Source organism: Cervus canadensis, chromosome 8 (assembly GCF_019320065.1).
Source record: "Cervus canadensis isolate Bull #8, Minnesota chromosome 8, ASM1932006v1, whole genome shotgun sequence".
Lineage (NCBI taxonomy): Eukaryota > Metazoa > Chordata > Mammalia > Artiodactyla > Cervidae > Cervus > Cervus canadensis.
The window spans coordinates 56,279,931-56,299,375 of NC_057393.1; the positions used below are offsets into that span (position 1 = coordinate 56,279,931).

The 19,445-nt window shown below is 36.0% G+C and overlaps 1 protein-coding gene across 1 annotated transcript in view; it reads left to right on the plus strand.

Annotated features, from left to right (window-relative positions):
- Window positions 1–19,445, plus strand: part of PARG (poly(ADP-ribose) glycohydrolase) — a 116,720-nt gene that overhangs the window by 35,748 nt on the left and 61,527 nt on the right. Inside the window, exons 8-9 of the mRNA XM_043476335.1 lie at window positions 12,945–13,037; window positions 16,707–16,864. Of these exons, the coding sequence (XP_043332270.1) occupies window positions 12,945–13,037; window positions 16,707–16,864 (251 nt within the window). The remainder of the gene's footprint in view (window positions 1–12,944; window positions 13,038–16,706; window positions 16,865–19,445) is intronic.

Genomic DNA, 19,445 nt, shown 5'->3' on the forward strand with positions numbered 1-19,445 from the left:
GAGACCTTGAATTGCATTGTCTACCTTTGTGTTTATTCCTCACAGTGCACAATATGATGTCTTGGGTAAAGTGGACACTCAATATATGCTTGAACTAAATGTCAACATACTGCTAACAGTATAACTTAACTTTAGTTAACTGTAAAGTAGAGGCTGGATCAGCTAGGCTATTTGTTGGATTCCTGAGCACAGCTAATCCACAGTTCAGGATTCTCTGTGTATAAGAAAAGAATGAATGTCCTAGATAACATTCATTAGATTGAGTCTAGATTAAGACTTAAGCTAGAGTCTAGCCTGAGTTGAGCCTGAGCTCATAATCTATTTCATTTGTTGTAACTAAATGCTATATCAGTTGTCACATGTCTTCAGTTTTTATAGGCTATAAAGCCAAAAGTTATTTCAAAAAGAATATTTTACCATTTTCAAATTCATCTGTATTTTCAAATGAATTACAGTTACCAAAAAGTAATCCAATGTAATGGATTAAAATTAGGAGCATTTAAAATCCTGCAAACAAATAGGTGCAGGTTTAGTTATATGTATTTTCACCATCCAGTGGTACATGTGTGTGGGAGCTTTGTCTCTTCCTTGCATTTCTCTGGTGACTGTTTCATTGGAGTGGAGTAGCAAGTAGGACTAGACCTGTGTTGTCCAAACAATAGCTAGTAGCTATTATGACTGTAGTATGTGACTGTTTAAGTGAAAATTAGCTAAAGTGAAATAAAACTTGAAATGCGGTTGCTTAGTCACACCAGGCACATTTCAAATGCTCAATCAACATATGTGGCTGGTGGCTCTTGTCTTAGACAATGCTCTGTTCTGCCCCGGACTAGATTCTCTTGAAGGTTTCTTCTGCCTCTGACATCTTACTAGTCCTGCTAGCTATAAGCTACTACTGGTCAGGTCTCCTTATAGGAAGCTCCAGAGATTACCCAACTTTCTTTGATCACATTTTGAATTTTTTCTAGATTGGATGTTACTGAAATAATTGAATTGTTGAGTAGAACTTGGTCAGTTTCTTGAAAGGATGTTTGCTTTGTAATGGTGTTTGTGCTTTTTTTTTTTTTTCTCTCTCCCCAAAGTCTGCCACCAGGGGGTGCCCTCAAACCTTTTGGGAAATGTGTGTCAGCCTTATTAGTAAGAGTGAAGTTTGAAGTATAACCTGTGTGTGTGCTTAGCCGTTCAGTTGTGTCTGACTCTTTGTGACCCTTTGGACTGTAGCCCACCAGGCTCCTTTGACCATGCGGTTTTTCAGGCAAGGATACTGGAGTAGGTTGCCGTTTCCTCCTGCAGCTCCTGCATTGCAGATGGATTACCACTAAACTGTAGGGGATTTCCTTGGACTATAAATTGGCTACTAATTCATCCTGGATAATTTAAGAGCTAAATTAAGGATTAAGCATTATAATATGTATGTATGCACATTACTTGATTGGTATGGCAAATTAATTTCCTAGTGTGAGTGTGAGAACCTATCACTTAACTATCCTGAAAACTAGAAGTAAAAATAAGTAACTTTAAAGTGTTTCTTATATTTTAAAAATATTTTTATTAAATTTAAAACTGTAGACTATAGTAAAAGAACTAAATTATTGTTCATTTATATTTCTTAGACAAATTAAGTTCATTTTGCTTTCAGGGCTAGAAAACTTACATTAACCATCAGTTATTTCTCTGAAATCTTGTCATGCTGAGTGTGATTGCCTGTCTATAAAAGATGGATAATAGTGTGACTGTATGGTATTGAAAATATCTGTTGGTGTGTGTGTAATAGCCTTGTGGTTTGGTGGTGTTTGCTAAAATGATTGATGGTTATGGCCATGTAGTCGTACAGTAATAGGAGTGAGAGATGAGAAAGACCTACCGGAGCATCTTGTGTTAGTCTGGGATCCCTCCCTAAAGAATAATCATTTACCATAACAGTCTCGAGAAGTAAATTCTTCTAGGAGGCAGAGGATAATGGGGATGTGTTATTATGTTTTATCCTATGTCAAGAACACTTTGTGCATTTTATTATTGGCATGAAAAAAAGAGATTACTATTTAGAGAAGAGCTTCCTTTGTGTGTCATAAACCTACACAATTTTATTCTTAATGTTTAATCTAATGAAATTTGTGTAGAAAATGGTATGACTGGTTTTGATTAGAGGTGTATTTTGTGTCAAGAACTGGATGGCAGTATTCTTCCTGATGTTATTGTGTTGCCAAATTAGTTGTTGATTATCTGGGTTTTGGAATATATGATGGTGAATTTTCCATACCCATCTATAAAAGCCTGTGAATTTTAAGCTACTGATGGCTTGTTTCCTGAAATGAGAAACCAGCACACAGTTCATCCTGAGAAACAGCAGAGACTGGGAGTAGAGGCAGAGTTGAGGCGAAGACCTGCAGAAGAGCTCGTTCCCACTTCATCCTCACTTTCCTGTTTACTGCCTGATGAGCGTTTGGTGATGGGATTGGAGATTAAGAATAAAAAGAGATTCTAGAGACACTGCTTTGGGAAAGACCCTGGTAGTCTCCTTACTTGCTGCAAGTAATAATAAATCCTTCCTTCCCATGGGGGAGAGAAAAAGAATAAAAGGAGATTCTAATGCTTAACATTCTTTTTCTCCTGCTGGCAACCATTGATGGGGAGGGAACAAAGTGTATAGCAGCCTGATTTGTTCCATGTTAAACAACTGTCAGGTTAATTTAATGACAAATACAGGTTATTTCCAGTGTAAGTTACATGATAAATACTTTAAAGTCTCTTCTGTATTATCTTTAAAGGAAACCTTTTCACATGCCTGTAATGAGCTGTGATTTTTATCAGTGCTTCTCAGATTGGAGTCCATAGCATTTTGAAAATTACTTAGGAAGCTTTTAATAGCTGTTTGAAGAGGAAAACCAAAGCAAAGGATGCTCGAGAATCAGGATGCCTTCTCGGCACAGTCCTTTCCCCTGAGTAGCTCCTGCCGACCCTTGTCAGCACTCAGCCTTTCGTGTCCCCTGGCCCTCTGCCACCACATTCATTTCGTACCTCTTCTGTTGCCATAAGATAAAAATTTTGGAAGTCTTATTTATAATTCCATAAATTAGCTCACTAATTTGTGAAGTATGCCTTCTTAAATATGAAAATACTAGACTGGCTATTTCCTGAAAACCAATTGGGCTTTATTAAAATTTGGAGAACATTTTTATTGAAGCCATAATTGTCATGGGTGATACACATGAGCGATCACCCTGTGGTTGGCCTGTCAGACTTGCGTGAGCTTTCAGAAATTAAGGGGAATGAGTGAGTTTGTTTTCTTGTAAGCTGTCACATTCTTCTCTTCAAAGTGTCAGCCTGAATCGCACACAAATAAGTGTTAGAAATATTCACCTTCTTCAGTCAATTTTTTATCCTTACATATTTTAGTGCTATAATAATTTTTTTCTCTAGTGTTTAATTTTTGTAGTCTAAAACCATGCCTGAAGAATAGGTAGATCTGCCTGATCTTAAGAATTCTGACTTATGTTCGTTCTTTTTAATTTTTGAAATATGAACCTCTTTCAGACTTGGGAAGCTCTGGAGTTAGTTCCAGTAAGTTTTTTGAGGCATGTTATAGAAAACCCAGTTCATATGCAGTTTAATTTACTTAAGGAAAAAAAAAGACCTTGTCCTAAGCAAGGGAGATTCTTATAGGCAATAGAGAGAAGGAAGAGGAAAAGCTTTGTAAAATTACCTAGCTGTGATAGAAAGTGTCAGTTAATTTAACAAAAATTTTTATCAAGAACATTACTTGTGACTGTGAATTAGTATCAGTCTTGTATGAAAGGGACTTTCATACAAGCACTAGAGCGCATGTCCATAAATAACTATAATATAAAGCAGGAAGTCTTAAGGGTCTTGTGAAAAAACAGAATTATAAGAGGGAGAGTTACCTTATAGCTGGTGAGTCAGTTTGGATAGATGTTGAATCAGTGTGCTGTTTGAGCAAGACATTAAAAAGTTAGGTAAGGTTTAGAGTAGAAGAATATTCTAGGCATAGCACAGATTATATTTGTGGAAGCACATGTATGTGCTAGAGAAGAGTAAATTGCAGAAATGTCTAGTATGTAAAATGCACAGAAGGTTGTGAGAGAGAGTATGTGTGTGTATGTGGTAAGACTAAATAAGGATCTAGGGCCAAAGAGCTTGGTTGTTAATTCAGTGAGTTAATACTGTACTGAAAAGGCAAGGAAAAGCCATTGAAAGCTTTCAAGTGGAACAAGGACACACTGGGGTGTACTTGGGCTGAAACTGAAGGTATGCTAGCAGCAGGGTGGCAGTTAGATTATTGTAGTAATCTTGGTGAGACTGGATGAGGGGCTGAGTCAGGGTAGTTTAGTAGTGATTAAGAGGAGGCGATGAATATAGGAGGCCCTGCTGGATCAATCAGCAGGACTTGGCAGTTAATTGATGTGGGGGTGTTGAAAGAAAGAGGAGGCTCCAGAAAGGTTGTAAGTTACTGGCCTATTAGATAATAATACTTTGCATTTATATATGAGTCTTTAGAATTTGTTAAACACTGTTACATCTGAGCCTTCATAACTCTGTAAGTTAAACAGAGTTCGAATTATCCTTATTAGGGATGAGGAAATAAAGAATTTGGGGATTTTTCTATGTTCATACAAAAAGTAAATGCAGATTCAGCCTCTAACTGTAGTCTTCTATTCCACTTTCTTGGCTGAGTGCTCTGTTCTCTAAAATACCCTTACTTATGAACCTGGGAAGAAAAGTTCTGTCATCTAGTCCCAATGTATACCACTAAGTTTGAATGCGGAAAAATTGGCTTTACCTTCTTTGAGCTTCAGTCTCTCCAGATATCTTTATGCTTTCTATTTTGCATTGATATTTACAGGATAAAATGTAATTTAAAAATTTTCCTCAGCTCTATTCAACAAATAAATAGTACTGAATTTTATGCATGGTTTTAGAATACACAATGTGTAAAATGCAATCCTTCCATTTTCAGTGTCACACATTAGAGAAGAAGAGGAGAAAAACATGTAAATAAATAATTTTAGTAAGCCAAAATAAGTGCTATCCCATAGGTATGTGTGTGCTTCCCTGGTAGCTCAGCCGGTGAAGAATCTGCCTGCCATGCAGGAGGCCCTCGTTCGATTCCTGGGTCAGGAAGATCCCTGGGAGAAGGGGTAGCTACCCACTCCAGTATTCTTGGGTTTACCCTGGTGGCTCAGACGGTAAAGAATCGCCCGCAATGCAGGAGACCTGGGTTTGATCCCTGGGTTGGGAATATCCCCTGGAGGAGGGCATGGCAACACACTCCATATTCTTGCCTGGAGAATTCCCATGGACAGAGGAGCCTGGTGGGCTGCAGTCCCTGGGGTTGCAGAGTCAAACATGACTAAGCACAAAAGCACAGTGTATAGTTATTTTAGCTTTGCTGTATTTTTTATATTTTCCATAATGCTGGAAAAGTAATTATCACCAATTGGGAATGGTTAAGAAAATTGTATATCTATACTGTGGAAAGGAGAAAGCAATGGCACCCCACTCCAGTACTCTTGCCTGGAAAATCCCATGGACGGAGGAGCCTGATAGGCTGCAGTCCATGGGGTCGCTAATAAGAGTTGGACACGACTGAGCGACTTCACTTTCACTTTTCACTTTCACTTTTCACTTTCATGCATTGGAGAAGGAAATGGCAACCCACTCCAGTATTCTTGCCTGGAGAATCCCAGGGACGGGGGAGCCTGGTGGGCTGCCGTCTATGGGGTCACACAGAGTCAGACACGACTGAAGTGACTTAGCAGCAGCATACTGTGAAAAATACTGTATAGCGTTTATCATTCTATTACATGGAAAGATGACTTTCTTTTAAGGCAAGAAACAAGTTGCAAAAATATATAGTATACCATTTAAAAATTCATGTAACATCTTAATTTCTGTATGCACATATGTAGAAATGCTTAGAAGTAGTTTGGGAAGAAGACAAGCTTCTGTTTATGTCTTCGAACAGTGAACAGGAATAGGAATTGGGGATCTGACTTCATCTGTATTGTTTGACATTTGTAAGCTAGAATGCATTCACGTATTACTTAAAAAATTAATGGAAAAGAAGGGTTAAGGCTCATCACAGGGGTTTATATCCATGGGGATAAAAAGTACAGCAGCATTAATAATCAAAGAAACATAAAATAATAGTGGTGTCAATTTAGTCTGTCAAATTGCAAATAAAACAAGAGTGTGAGAATTCACAGTAAGATATGGAGTTGAGTACTTTCTTATACAGCACCAGAATATAAATAAATTGGTAGCATATATCAAAAAACTTAAAAAAAAAAAAGCCTGTGCTTTTCAATATAGCATTTTCTCTTATAGAGATATTCAAATAGTTGGCAGAAAAATGTGTGTACAAGGATATTCATTACAGTGGTAGTTATAAGAGTGGAAAATTGGCAACAACTTGTAAATCTATCATAAGAGAATTAGGTAGGGAAATAAGTTATGGTATGTCTGAATTATATAATAATATTCAGCTATTGAAAATAGTGATGTAGGATTATATTTATTTATACGAGAAAATGTTCACAATATAAATGAAAACAGAATACAAACTAGAAAGATATATGCCAAAATGTTAGCAGTATATATCTTGATATTGGGCTTGTGGGTTGTATTTATTTTCTTTTTGCTTATGTTCATTTTCTACAGTGAAAATACATGATGTTTTAAACAAACATGTTGTTTCTGGTAATGTTTATGAAGATTTTACAGCAAAGTGCAAAGTTCTTTGGTCTAATGAAAAAATTATACAATTGTTAGAATAATGTGCTTTTAAGTGATTTTTTTCTGTGTGAGAAGGTAGATAAGTACCTAAGCATAACAAAAACTTAAATGGTTATATTAACTTTAGGATCGTAGGGCTATGAGTTTTTTCCTCTTCTCTATTTAGATTTTGGGATGATATACTTTCTGTATTAAAAATTATTAATAAAATTTCATGTTCTAGACTTCTTATATAAACTTCTTTGAAATTTTTTATTAAAGCATGTTAGTAACTTTTAACATTTTTACTAGGATCTACTTGGGTACACATCAATAGATAAAATGGTGTGACCTGAAGTGTTTGTTATATTTGTTGATTTGTGACTGATTAAAAATCTGTTTCCTATGAACTGAAGAAGCAGATCTGTGGAAATTTTCCCCTTCTTTAAAATAACACTATTTTGCTGATTTTACTGGCTACAGTTTTCGCTTACTCATTCAAAATTCTGTAGTATTATTTATTTAGTACTTTCTGTGTACCAGGTTCTGTACTGACTTGCGTATGAATATGTCTTTAGTATTAGAGCACAGTTCACAGATTTAGTTTTAGTTGATCAAGCATTCTGAGGAAGAAGAAATAAGTAAAAATTTATTTTCTATATGTATGCTGCTAGATATTTAAGTCATTCATCATGTTTTGACATTTGACAAATTCAGTTACTCTATTTGAGTAGTTTGTCCATGTTTCTATCTGCTAAGGAAGAAAGATAGCTTCTTCACGGTCACTATGATGAAATTGCAGTAATTACTATCCTTCAAGGTGAGGGCTGATGTATTGAGGGGATCACAGAAAGAGCGTAAGACTTCCTGCTTTGAGATTCATGAGGTCAGTGATCACGTCTGTTATTGTTTAGAGTCCTGTTGTCAGTGCTGGCACAGTGTCTGGCATACAATTGATACTTAAATATTTACTGTCTAGTTGAGTGGATGAACAGATCTATAAAAGGGAAGAAATGGGTAAAATAGCATTATAATTTTGGAAATCTTTGTATCAATTCTGAATGAAGTATATACATAATCAACTTTTGGGATGAGAATATGTACACATATGTACTCATGGGCACACACGCACACAGAGAAACACTTGCCATATGTGATTATCTGTGCAGACTGTCCAGTAGAGGGCAGGGAGAATTTAATGAAGCTTTCCATTTATCATCATGTAAATGCTTACTTTCTTTATAATCATCTTCATCATTATTGTTATAAGTAATATAAAATATGATATATTATAAATAAATATTTATGTTTAAGCCTCTTGCTTCCCTTGAAGTTGGGCAATAATTTAAATTTTTAAAGCTTTTTGTTACTTATATCTTGGTTTGCATTGTATAGATTAATAAATTATGTGGATTAATAAATAACAATTTGTAAAAAGTTAAGATTTGCATGAAGATGCTAATAATATATGGGAGGGCATAAGATTATACTAGTTTTTTAAATTATGCATTCCATCTCAAATGGTAGTTGGGTTGGTTACATTCTCAAATGACATTTTTTTTTTCAAATGACATTTTTTATGATCTCATTTGTATTTTCAAAGCAACATTAGACATAGTCTGAAGTGTTGACAGTTGTGAAGAAGTCTGTGCAATGATGCTTCATCAGATAAATAAGTGATATTTTAAAGCTTGTGATGGTCAGCAAAGCATGGCTACAGCTACTCGTGTGTCAGTTTTAAAAGACAAGGACAGGTACCCAAAGGAGAAGCTGTCAGCCTCTTTAGTCACTTAAGGCTAAATGTCTTTAGGTTAGGAATGTTTGGATAGACACTTCTTTTTATCTCTCCTACTAAATATAGCTGAAAGGTGGAGTTAGACTGACCAGCTAGAGTCTGTGAGGCTGTTGGCACCAGGGTGGTATCAACAGAGGCCTGGTGGGGAGCCAGAACTCTCACCATCTGCAGCCCCACCCACCCAGAGGTATCAAGATGGGTCTGTTCTCCCTGCTCTGGGAATAGCCAAAGGCAGTAGAGTTTTCACTCCTGAGTGATGGTAGTGAGCTGGGTCCTCCTTCCTGTGTCACAGAAGACCTGCTAAAACAAGATTTGAAAAGATCCAAAGTCTCAAAACAATACCCAAAATATCCAGGTTTCAATAAAAATCACTCCACCAAGAAGCAGGAAAACCTCAACTAAAATGTGAAGACAATCAACAGACACCAGCCCTGAGACAACACAGATGTTGGAATTATCTAACAAGGACTTTAATGCAGCCTTCAGTAAGCAATTAACAAACCTGCTTGAAACAAAAAAACAGCAGCCCCAGCAAAGAAATAGAAGCTTTATAGAAGAATCAAATGGAAATTTTAGAACCAAAAAATAATAATACCTGATTTTTTTTTTTTTAAACAAATGCAGTGGAGAATGGAGATGACTAAGGAAAGAATAGGAGAACTTGAAAAAGAGGAAAAGAATTACTCAGTCTGAACAACATAAAAAAGAAAAGACTGAAAAAGTAGTTTTAGGATCTTTGGAACTGTTTAAAAAGATCTAACAGTCATGCCTTTTTAGTACTGAAAGGAGAGAAGAAAAAAGCGACAGGGCTGAGAAAATAACAATAATGAAAAATAATAGCAACTGAAAACTAGAAATAATAGCTGAAAATTTCCCAAATTTAATAAAAGACATCAAGAAGTTGAGCAAACCTCTTACATGAAACCCAGAGAAATCCATGCCAAGATATATCATAGTCAAACTTATTCCAACTAAAGGCAAAGAAAATAATTTTGAAAGCATTCAGTAAGAAATGCTACATTGCCTATAAGGCAAAAACTGTTTGAATGACAGTGAATTTCTCATCAGATAACATGGAGGCCAGAAAGAAATGACACAATGTTTTTGAAGGAGTAAGAGAACCGAACTGTCAGCAGAGAAGTGTATATCCATTGAAAATATGCTTCAGGACTAAAGAACAGTGTCATTCTTAGATGAAGGAAAGGAAGATAATTTGTCATTAATAGATCTGTCCTAAAAGAATGTATAAAGGAATTTCTTGAAACAGAAAGGAAATGATAAAAGATGGAATCTTGTTATATAAAGAAAGAAGATAGAATAGTAGTAAGAGTAAAAATATAGTAAATATAGTAGCCTTTTCTTCTTGAGTTTTCTAATGTTTGACATTTTGTGTTTTGCTATTTTCAAAAATTTTAACACTATCAAATGTGGTTCTCAGTGTATGTAAAGAAATATTAAAATTATAATGGGGACAGGTAAAGGGCCTTAAAGGTAATATTTCTGTACTATAGCATATGAAGTGCTGACACCAAAATGAATAGTGATAAATCATATATAATGAAATACCTGGAGCAGCCAATTAAAAAAAAATCTATCCAAAGAGATGTGCTCAAATACATTTTAGATAAATAAAAATGGAATTCTAAAATATATTCAGGTAACCCATAGGAATAAAGGAAAAGAAAGCAGGTAAAATTAAAAAAAAATTAAAAATTAATAAGTTCTAACATATCAGTGTAAATGGTCAAATAAATGGTCATGTAAGTGGTCAGAGGTCAACAATTAAAAGACAGATTAACAGTGGATTAAAAAAATGACACACTATATGCTGCTTACAAGAAATCATTTCAGACATAACGGTATAGGCAGGTTGAAAGTAAAAGGCAGTTTTGTTTGTAATAGCCAAAAACTGAAAATAACCAAGATGCCCCTCAGTAAAGTGCTTAAACAAATGGTGGTATATTCATACTCTGTAATACTACTGAGCAGTAGGAATTAACTCTTGATACATGCATGAACTTGAATAGATCTCAAGAATAAACCGGGTGAACAAAAAAGTCAATCTTTAAAGAGCACATACCATATGATTCCATTTGTATAACAACAGAATTACAGAGATGGAAAGCAGGTTGATGCTTTCTAGGGTTTAGGGATAGTTGGATGGAGGGTGTGACTATAAATTAGTAGCACAAGGGAGACTACTTCAGCATCTTGATTTTAATAAGTGGTTAAACAAATGTATGTGTGATAAAATAGCATAGAACAGTACACACATACTTTAACAATATTAATTTCCTGGCTTTATATTGTGCTATAGTTAATCCAAAACGTAACCATTAAGGGAAACTGGGTGAAGAGTAAACTGGACCTCTCTATGTTATTTTTACAACTTTCTGTGAATCTCTAATTATTTCAAAATGTTTCAAAAAGCAAAGAGATAAATTATGAATAAGAAGAATTTGAATATCTTAAATGCACTAATATATTTTATGCATCTTCAGGTACAGGAAAGCAAGTATCTTTAATGCTTATGTTAAAATTCTAAAATAGTAGAATGCTTCCTATTGTATGACTTTTTAAAATTTAATTTTTCTTTTTATTGGCATTGTTTGTGCTCAGTCATTTCAGTCGTGTCCAACTCTGTGCCAGCCTGTGGACTCTGGCCTGCCAGGCTCCTCTGTCCATGGGATTTCCCAAGCAAGAAAACTGGAATGGGTTCCCATGCCCCCCTCTGGGGATCTTCCTGATCCAGGAATGGAACCCTTGTCTCCTGCATTGCAAGTGGATTCTTTAGCCACTGAGCCATCTGGGAAGCCCTTTATTGGCATTAAAGAAGCTTATAATGAAGAGGCTTTGAACCCTCTTTAGCCTTTATTTTATTCTTTTTAGTGTGTTTGCTTCCTATTAGAGATCTGTTGGATTTATCTGTTGTTTACTTAACCCTATCACCTCTAACACAGCCTTATTTCTATTTCCCACTTTTCCACTATACGTAAAATATTCATTTCAATTAGATCAGTGTTCTGGTTTTTTAGTAGGATGGTAAAAACTATTCATATCTGAGATATGATACCTTTTCTACTCTTGTACAACTTTGTTTTTTCTCCAGAATTAATAATTGTCTTATGTTCTTAACTTGCTTAGTTTTTTTTTAATATATCTTTGATTAATTGAATCCTACACTCTCTGAATTGTAAATATCTTGCTGTTCATCTTGAGTGTCAGTTTCCCCATTATCCTTATTTAAAGAAGGAGTTGCACATAGGTTTGAGTTTTAAACCTTTGGTATAAAGAAAATTCTAAATAGTAAAACTTCCTTGTAAAACCAAGGTGAATGTAAATTATCTTTGCTACTTTTTCTCTTTACACACATACAGTGTCTAGTTGTAGGAGGACAGATGCATATTTATTTCAGCTTAGCTCCTCATAGCTAAGGGAATCTTTAGATATTTTTAAAGAATCTATATCCTCATCAGTCTCAAACTTGGTAACATAGAGAAGTCGGGGAGAGCCATGGAGTATAGGCCAGAACACTTGGGTTCTAGTTCTGATTTAGTTGCTAATTCACATATTCAATCTAGGATAATGAGGGTAACCTCCTTGGTCTCAGTTTTCTTTTCTCTTTAATAATGACAGGATCAGACTGGATTATAACTGAGACCTCATCTATCTAGTTCAGATGTGATTTCAGATAGATACATGGTTTAATCCTGACTGTATATATAGAATATCTAAATTAAGAGTGTTTTCATTTTCACTATTTTGAAAGAATTACTCTGATGTTTTGAGAGAAATTGGATTAAATAGCCTAAAGTTATTTCTAAAGCATTGAAGAGATGGGAAATTATAAGACAAAAATGGGCTATAAATATCATTTTTCTTGTACTTCAAATTATGATATGGAAATTGTGGTTTTAAATTCCTAAAGGTCCCTAGGAAAGGAAAATTCTAAGTCATGTGGAACTTTTTGTTTACTATCCAGTAGATCAGATTTGACAAATAAAAGGTGCTCTGAAACAATGTGTGGCTTTTATGGTGAGTTATTTAAATTATAGGCTATAGAAGCTTGAGGGCTTCCGAAGAGTTCTTGGTGGTCCAATAGTGTTTAGTTGATGTAACCAAGGGCAGAATGTACTGCTTTTCATTTGAAAATATTTTATTTAGTTGTGAATGTGATATGAGAGAGATTTCATATGTGGGATACTTCATTCCTTTTCAGAGGACGTTAAGGTGAATTACGTACATTTGGAAATCAATTTATAAGTTCCTTACTGTACCTGTTGTTATACTTTTGCATGTATTCCATGATGATAATATGCCTTTTTATGGGATCCTCTGAAAAGCAGATATGTAGTTTAAGAACAGATGTTTGTTCATTGGTTATTATTCACTAATAACATATTTTATTGGTTTTCAGGTACTAGAAGAAGCAGAAGCTCAACACTTGTATCAGTCGATTTTGCCTGATATGGTGAAAATTGCACTCTGCCTGCCAAATATTTGTACCCAGGTTGGTGGAAATGACTTCTTCCTCAGTAGCTTTCTTGATACTCACAATTGGATCTTGTTTAAACTCAAATTATCAAGGTCAAAAAGAGAAGAGAGAGATGGAAACAGTTTTTGCCAGAGTGATAATTTTGCTCTACTAAGGAAAAGGTTAGAGGTTATAGAGAACACTGCAAGAGGACATTAAAAATGCAGCAGTCAATTTCTGAGCTTCAGTTTACAGTGTTGATGTTTGCTTACTCATACTTCTTTTTCTGTTTTTAAAACAGTCTTTAACTTTCAAAAAAGGATAGTCAGTATTTCAAAACATATTAATTGATTTAGAACATTTTATCTTCAAAATGGTTTAATACCTGCACCTTTCTCTTCTCTCTCCCATTGTAAAGCAAATGAATTCACGGTACATTCTTTTTTCTCCTTTTTTATGTATGTGTTTTTTTAATGTTTTTTTTTTATTGTGATAGAAGTCACATAACATAAAACATGCTGTTGTAACCATATTTAACTATACAGCTCAGTGGCGCTAAGTACATTCACACTGTTATGCAGCTCTCACCATCATCCATCTCCCAGATTTTTCACCTTGTAAACTGAAACTGTTCCCATTACCATTAACCATGATACATTCTTAACTTTTAAAATGAAAGAATCTGTATTGTTTTGTTTTCTTTATTGCTACATAACAAACTACCTCAAAATTTAGCACTTTGTAAAGCAAGAAAATTTTATTATCTCAGATTCCGTTGGGAGTTTGGGAGCAGCTTAACTGACTGGTTCTAACTTCGGCTGTCTCCTGGTTGCAGTCAAGGTGACGGCCAGCACTGCAGTCATCCTCAGGTTTGAGGCTGGAGGACCCACGTCTCAGTTGGCTCACTCACATGGCTGCTGGCAGAAGCCTTACTTCCTTGCCATGGGACTCCAGGTTGATTGGGTGTCCTCATGACATGGTTGCTAACTTTCCCAGAAAAAGCCACCGAAAAGAGAGAGAGGAAGGGTCAGTGCCTTTTTTGACTTTGTATCTGAAGGCACACACTGTCACTTTCTTTATGTTTTCCTCTTTATTAGAATTTTGTCACTCCATCTAGCTCATACTCTGCCTCTCAAGGTGGGGGATTATCAGAGAATTTGTAGACTGTATTTTCAGATAATTATAAGAGATTGTTGGTTTATTGTTCATAATTGTCCTCCTGTATTTCTCACAACAGTAGCTTGAGTTTGCTTCTGTCTTTCATTTCTAGGGCCAGCTCCTTGGCTGCATGGATGCTAGCCAGGTTTCTGCTAACCCTGGTGATCCACAGGAGCCCTAGGGACAATTTGGGTGGAGCAGTTCTTGAAGGTGTAGGATGGTCCCACATATTGCAATCTGTCATTGGAACACCCCAGAAAACACATAGTATTTGGGGGAACCAAAAGCCATGTCCAAACCAATACCTGGTTCCAAATGTTGAGTGTTCTTCAGTGTGCTGTATTTGTTAACATTACACTGTGACATTTCCAGTTTTACATGGCAATGATTTCACCTCTTTAGTTCATTTTACAACTCTTCTTGTTTATATTGGAAGTTATTTGCTTGCTTATATTTCATGTTCGTTCTTTTCTCTTTTCCTCCTTGTTTTTTCCCCTAGGTCATAAAATTTCTCACTACCTCTTGGACTCTGCCCCTTATGAAGACTTTCCTACATCTCCCAGCCAAAGTTAATCATTCCTGTATCATTCAAATCATCCTTAGCACATTATTGTGTAATTTATGTCTTTATATATCTCCTTCTGTAGATTATATTCTCCATGAAGGGAGATCATCTTTGTCTCCCAAGGTCTAACATAAAGAAAGATAGCACTAAGTCATGTCCAACTCTTGGACCTATGGATTGTAGCCTGCCAGGCTCCTCTGTCCATGGGATTTTCCAAGCAAGAATACTGGAGTGGGTTGCCATTTCCTTCTCCATAGTGCCTAACTAAATGCTTCTTTAATTCACTGTAGTTCATAATTGACAGAATATAGTCTGTTTTGGGGGCTTCCCTGGTAGCTCAGCTGGTAAAGAATCCACCTGCAATGCAGGAGACCCTGGTTCAACCCCTGGGTTGGGAAGATCCCCTGGAGAAGGGATAGGATACACACTCCAGTATTCTTGGGCTTCCCTGGTGGCTCAGATGGTAAAGAATCCACCTGCAATGTGGGAGACCTGAGTTTGATCCCTGGGTTAGGAAGATCCCCTGGAGGAGGGCATGGCAACCCGCTCCAGTATTCTTGCCTGGAGAATCCCCATGGACAGAGGAGCCTTGCCGGCCACAGTCCATGGGGTCACAAAGAGTCGGACACAACTGAGTGACTAAGCACAGCACAGCCTGTTGATAGGAATCACTTTCTACTCTGCTCTTTCCTTCATGCTTTAGAGAGAAGGTGTATTTAATGGGATATGTATTCAAGAGCACCCAAGTTTGTAATCTATAACAAGTCAGGTGGTGGAGCCAAAATCAGATTCATGCTGTCATCTTCTTTCCCGGCTTAAAACTATTTGTCCTTCCATTAGTGCACTAATGGGGAGAACATTTTAGTTTTGTCCTCTGTCCTCGACTAAAAAGTAAACCTCTGCTGTAAAAGTTAACATTTCAGTTTGTTATCCAAATATATCTTTGGCAAGTTAAATTGTGTATGTTGTTAATGAGTTATCATATTAGCATTCATAATAATGTACATATTAATGTTGATTGTTGTGATATGATCAGGACAATTCTGTCTGCCTATTGTTTTGAGATTAATGCAGATATACAAGATTTTTCTGGGTCTTATTGAAGGGAGAAGGAAAAGCACCTCTAAATATCATTGGAGCATTTTGAAATTTAACAACTGATAGGTAAATTGGCAGTTGGTCTTTGGCTTTCCCAGCATGTCTTTAAAACCATACAGTTTAAACATTTAAAATAAAACCCACTGAACACAATACTCATGTAGAATATGCTAAAAATAAAAGGTAAGTTAACTTGGGTTTGGTACAACTTGAAGACATATCAGACATAAAAACTTGAGGGAAAAATGTCCTGCATCTTCCTTAACTTGGTTATGTAGGAAATGCCTATGTTGTTGCAAGTTACATGTAAATAAGTCTGTACATGCATTTTCCATTAGTTGCTTTAATAAAATTAGATTTGGGTCTTTTAAATTGTCAATGTGACGTGTGATTCAGAATTAAAAGGAAAGTACTTATTTATTGATTTATTTTCCATAGATCATTTTATTTCAGACTGAAATAGAAAAATTAGTCTGTCCAATAATCTTCAAATGAGAACAAAATTTAGCATATGCAATAATAGCCAACCTCAACATTACAGTTTTCTCTTCCATCCTTTGTTTTAATTTTTCATTACAAGGTAATGTGTTTTTATTTCTTACTTGCTAAAGGAATCTTGTTTGTCACTAATGCAAGTAATGTTTGTGTTCTCTTCACTGTCATTATTATTGATTAGGAATCTGCACTTTGTCAAACAAGTACATTTTCCCAATCATCCTTAATGAACTGCCCTTGACTTCAGCAGTATTGCTGATTTAGGGATTCAAGAGTGTCCTGAAATTATTCCTACCTTAATTTAGCAAATGCAATTTGGTGCCTCTGCTTTTGAAATTGCTAAACTAATTATTGCTCTTCTTGTCTATATTTTTTGTTTCCTCTATCAGCCAATACCGCTCCTGAAACAGAAGATGAATCATTCCATCACAATGTCACAGGAACAGATTGCCAGTCTTTTAGCTAATGCTTTCTTCTGCACATTTCCACGGCGCAATGCTAAGATGAAATCAGAGTATTCTAGTTATCCAGATATTAACTTCAATCGGTATGTTTTCAGAGAACACTTTTTTAACAGTAAAATACAAAAGGTTGGCATTGATTAACTTGCCAAACATTTTATGTACAATTATATAGTTTAATCTTTATAGTACAATGAGTTAAGTAATACTTTTGGCATTTTGCAAGCAAGATGATTAAAGTTCATGGTTGCAAAACTTGCTTAGGGTCCAGGAGCCAGTAAGTGACAGGGGTAAAGCTTGAGCTCAGGTCTGTCTTACTCCAAGGCCCTTGTTCTTTCTGCCTTGTCAGGTTGTCCTTCCCCTGTAAGTGCCCTGGATTCTTCATGCCTGTTTGATGTGATTATTTATTCACAGGACGTTTGTTGTACATTATATTTCTTGTATGCTGAAATCATTTAAGGCTGCACCATGAGTCTTCCTTTCTCTAAAGTGAAAGTGAAGTGAAGTAAAAGTCGCTTAATTGTGTCCAACTGTTTGTGACCCCATGGACTGTAGCCTGCCAGGCCTCTCTGTCCATGGGATTCTCCAGGCCAAAATACTGGAGTGGGTAGCTGTTCCCTTCTCCAGGGGATCTTCCCAATCCAGGGATCGGATCCAGGTCTCCTGTATTGCAGGCAGATTCTTTACTGTCTGAGCTACCAGGGAAGACTCTGTAAAGTGTGAGTTAACATTGACTTTCACTTTTTACAGACATGATTAATTAATGTAATGTTTTTAAAAGAAAGACAAAATAATGTTTACATTTTTATTAAAGTAGTATATTGTGAAGATATTGATAAAATTTCAGATTCTAGCCATTTCCCCAAATTATCACTTTCTCCATAATTTACACAGAAAGATTGTAAAATCTTCTTGGCAAATGAATATAATTTTTTTTCTTCCTACACCCTTCCCCTCCCCGACCCCTCCAATCTGTTTTTTACATGAGAGTTATCTTTATGAGATCTGTGAGTAGAATGTGATTTTTTTCCCCAGTGTCAGGAGCAGGCCTTCAGAAAATTGTTAGAATATATGCTCCTCTTTCCCCGTCAACTATGTGTAATATCCTCCTGCATTACCTCCGTGTAATCCCCATCTCCTGCCCCTGAGGGGTGGGGCAGTAAGGACAGGGAACAAAGGAGATGCAGTCATGAAGCAAAGTTACATGACTTTGCTCAAAGTGGACAAAGTTCTGTTTGCTGTTCTGTATTTGTGTTCAAAGTTCATTGGCATGGTAATGCAACTTCTTTTAGTTTACCTTTTTGATGTTGTCTCATTAAAAACTTTATTTCAAATTAATTTATTAGACATGTAAAAAAGTTGCAGAAATAGTACTGAGAATTCCTGTATATAACTCACCTAACATCCCTTTATTTTAATATTATTATGTAATTATATAACCATACAATATAACCATAGGAAAATTATCAAAGCCAGGAAATTAATATTGGTACAATACTGTTAACTTGGACTTCCCTGGTGGCTCAAATGGTAAAGCGTCTGCCTACAATGCGGGAGACCCGGGTTCAGTCCCTGGATCGGGAAGAAAAATCTCCTGGAGAAGGAAATGGTAACCCACTCCAGTATTCGTGCCTGGAAAATCCCATGGACGGAGAAGCCTGGTAGGGTACAGTCCATGGGGTCGCCAAGAGTCAGACACGACTGAGCGACTTCACTTTCACTGTTAACTGACCTTATTTTAATTCCAGCTGTTTTTCTGCTGTTATTTTTCTGTTCCAGAATCTTCCTACTATCCCCCATGGCATTTACAGTAGTTCCCTCTTATCTGTGGCTTGCTTTCTATAGTTTTAGTTACCTGTAGTCAACTGCAGTCTGAAAATGTTAAATGGACAATTTCAGAAATAAAAAATTGGTTAAGTTTTAAATTGCACATCATTCTGAGTAGCATGATGGAATCTTGTACCATCCCACTCCCTCCCATCTGGGACTTGGATCATCCCTTTGTCTAGGATATCCCACCTCTTAGTCGCTTAGTAGCCTGTCTTGGTTATCAGATCAACTCTTGAGGTATTGCATTGCCTGTGTTAAAGTAACCCTTATTTTAATTAATAATGGCTCCCAAGCACATAAGTAGTGATGATGGCAATTTAAATATGACAAAGAAAAGTTGTAAAATACTTCCTTCCATGGAATCATGAAGGTAAAAGAATTTCATGCTAGTTTTGCTGTTACAGTCACAAGTTATTGCCACTCTGCCTGATAAGTGCTTAGTTAAGATGGAAAAGGTGTTAAATATGTACAATAGAATATTTTGAAAGCAAGAGACCACATTCACATAACTTACTATATTGTTATAGTTGTTCTACTTTATTATTAGTTATTGTCATTAATGTCTTACTGTGCCTAATTTGTAAATTAAACTTTATCATTCAGTGTATATGTATAGGAAAAAAATATGTATACACAGGGTTCCATACTGCCCAGTGTTTTAGGCAGCTGCTGGGGAGTCTGGGATTCCCTGCAGGTAAGTGCTGTAGTTTTCTAAGTCTCCTCTACCCTGTTCTTCTGTTTTTCCTTTTCTTTCATGATGTTGACACTTTCAAAGATAACTCATCAGTTATTTTGTAGTATGTTCTTCAATCTGGGTTTGACTGACATTGTTTTCAC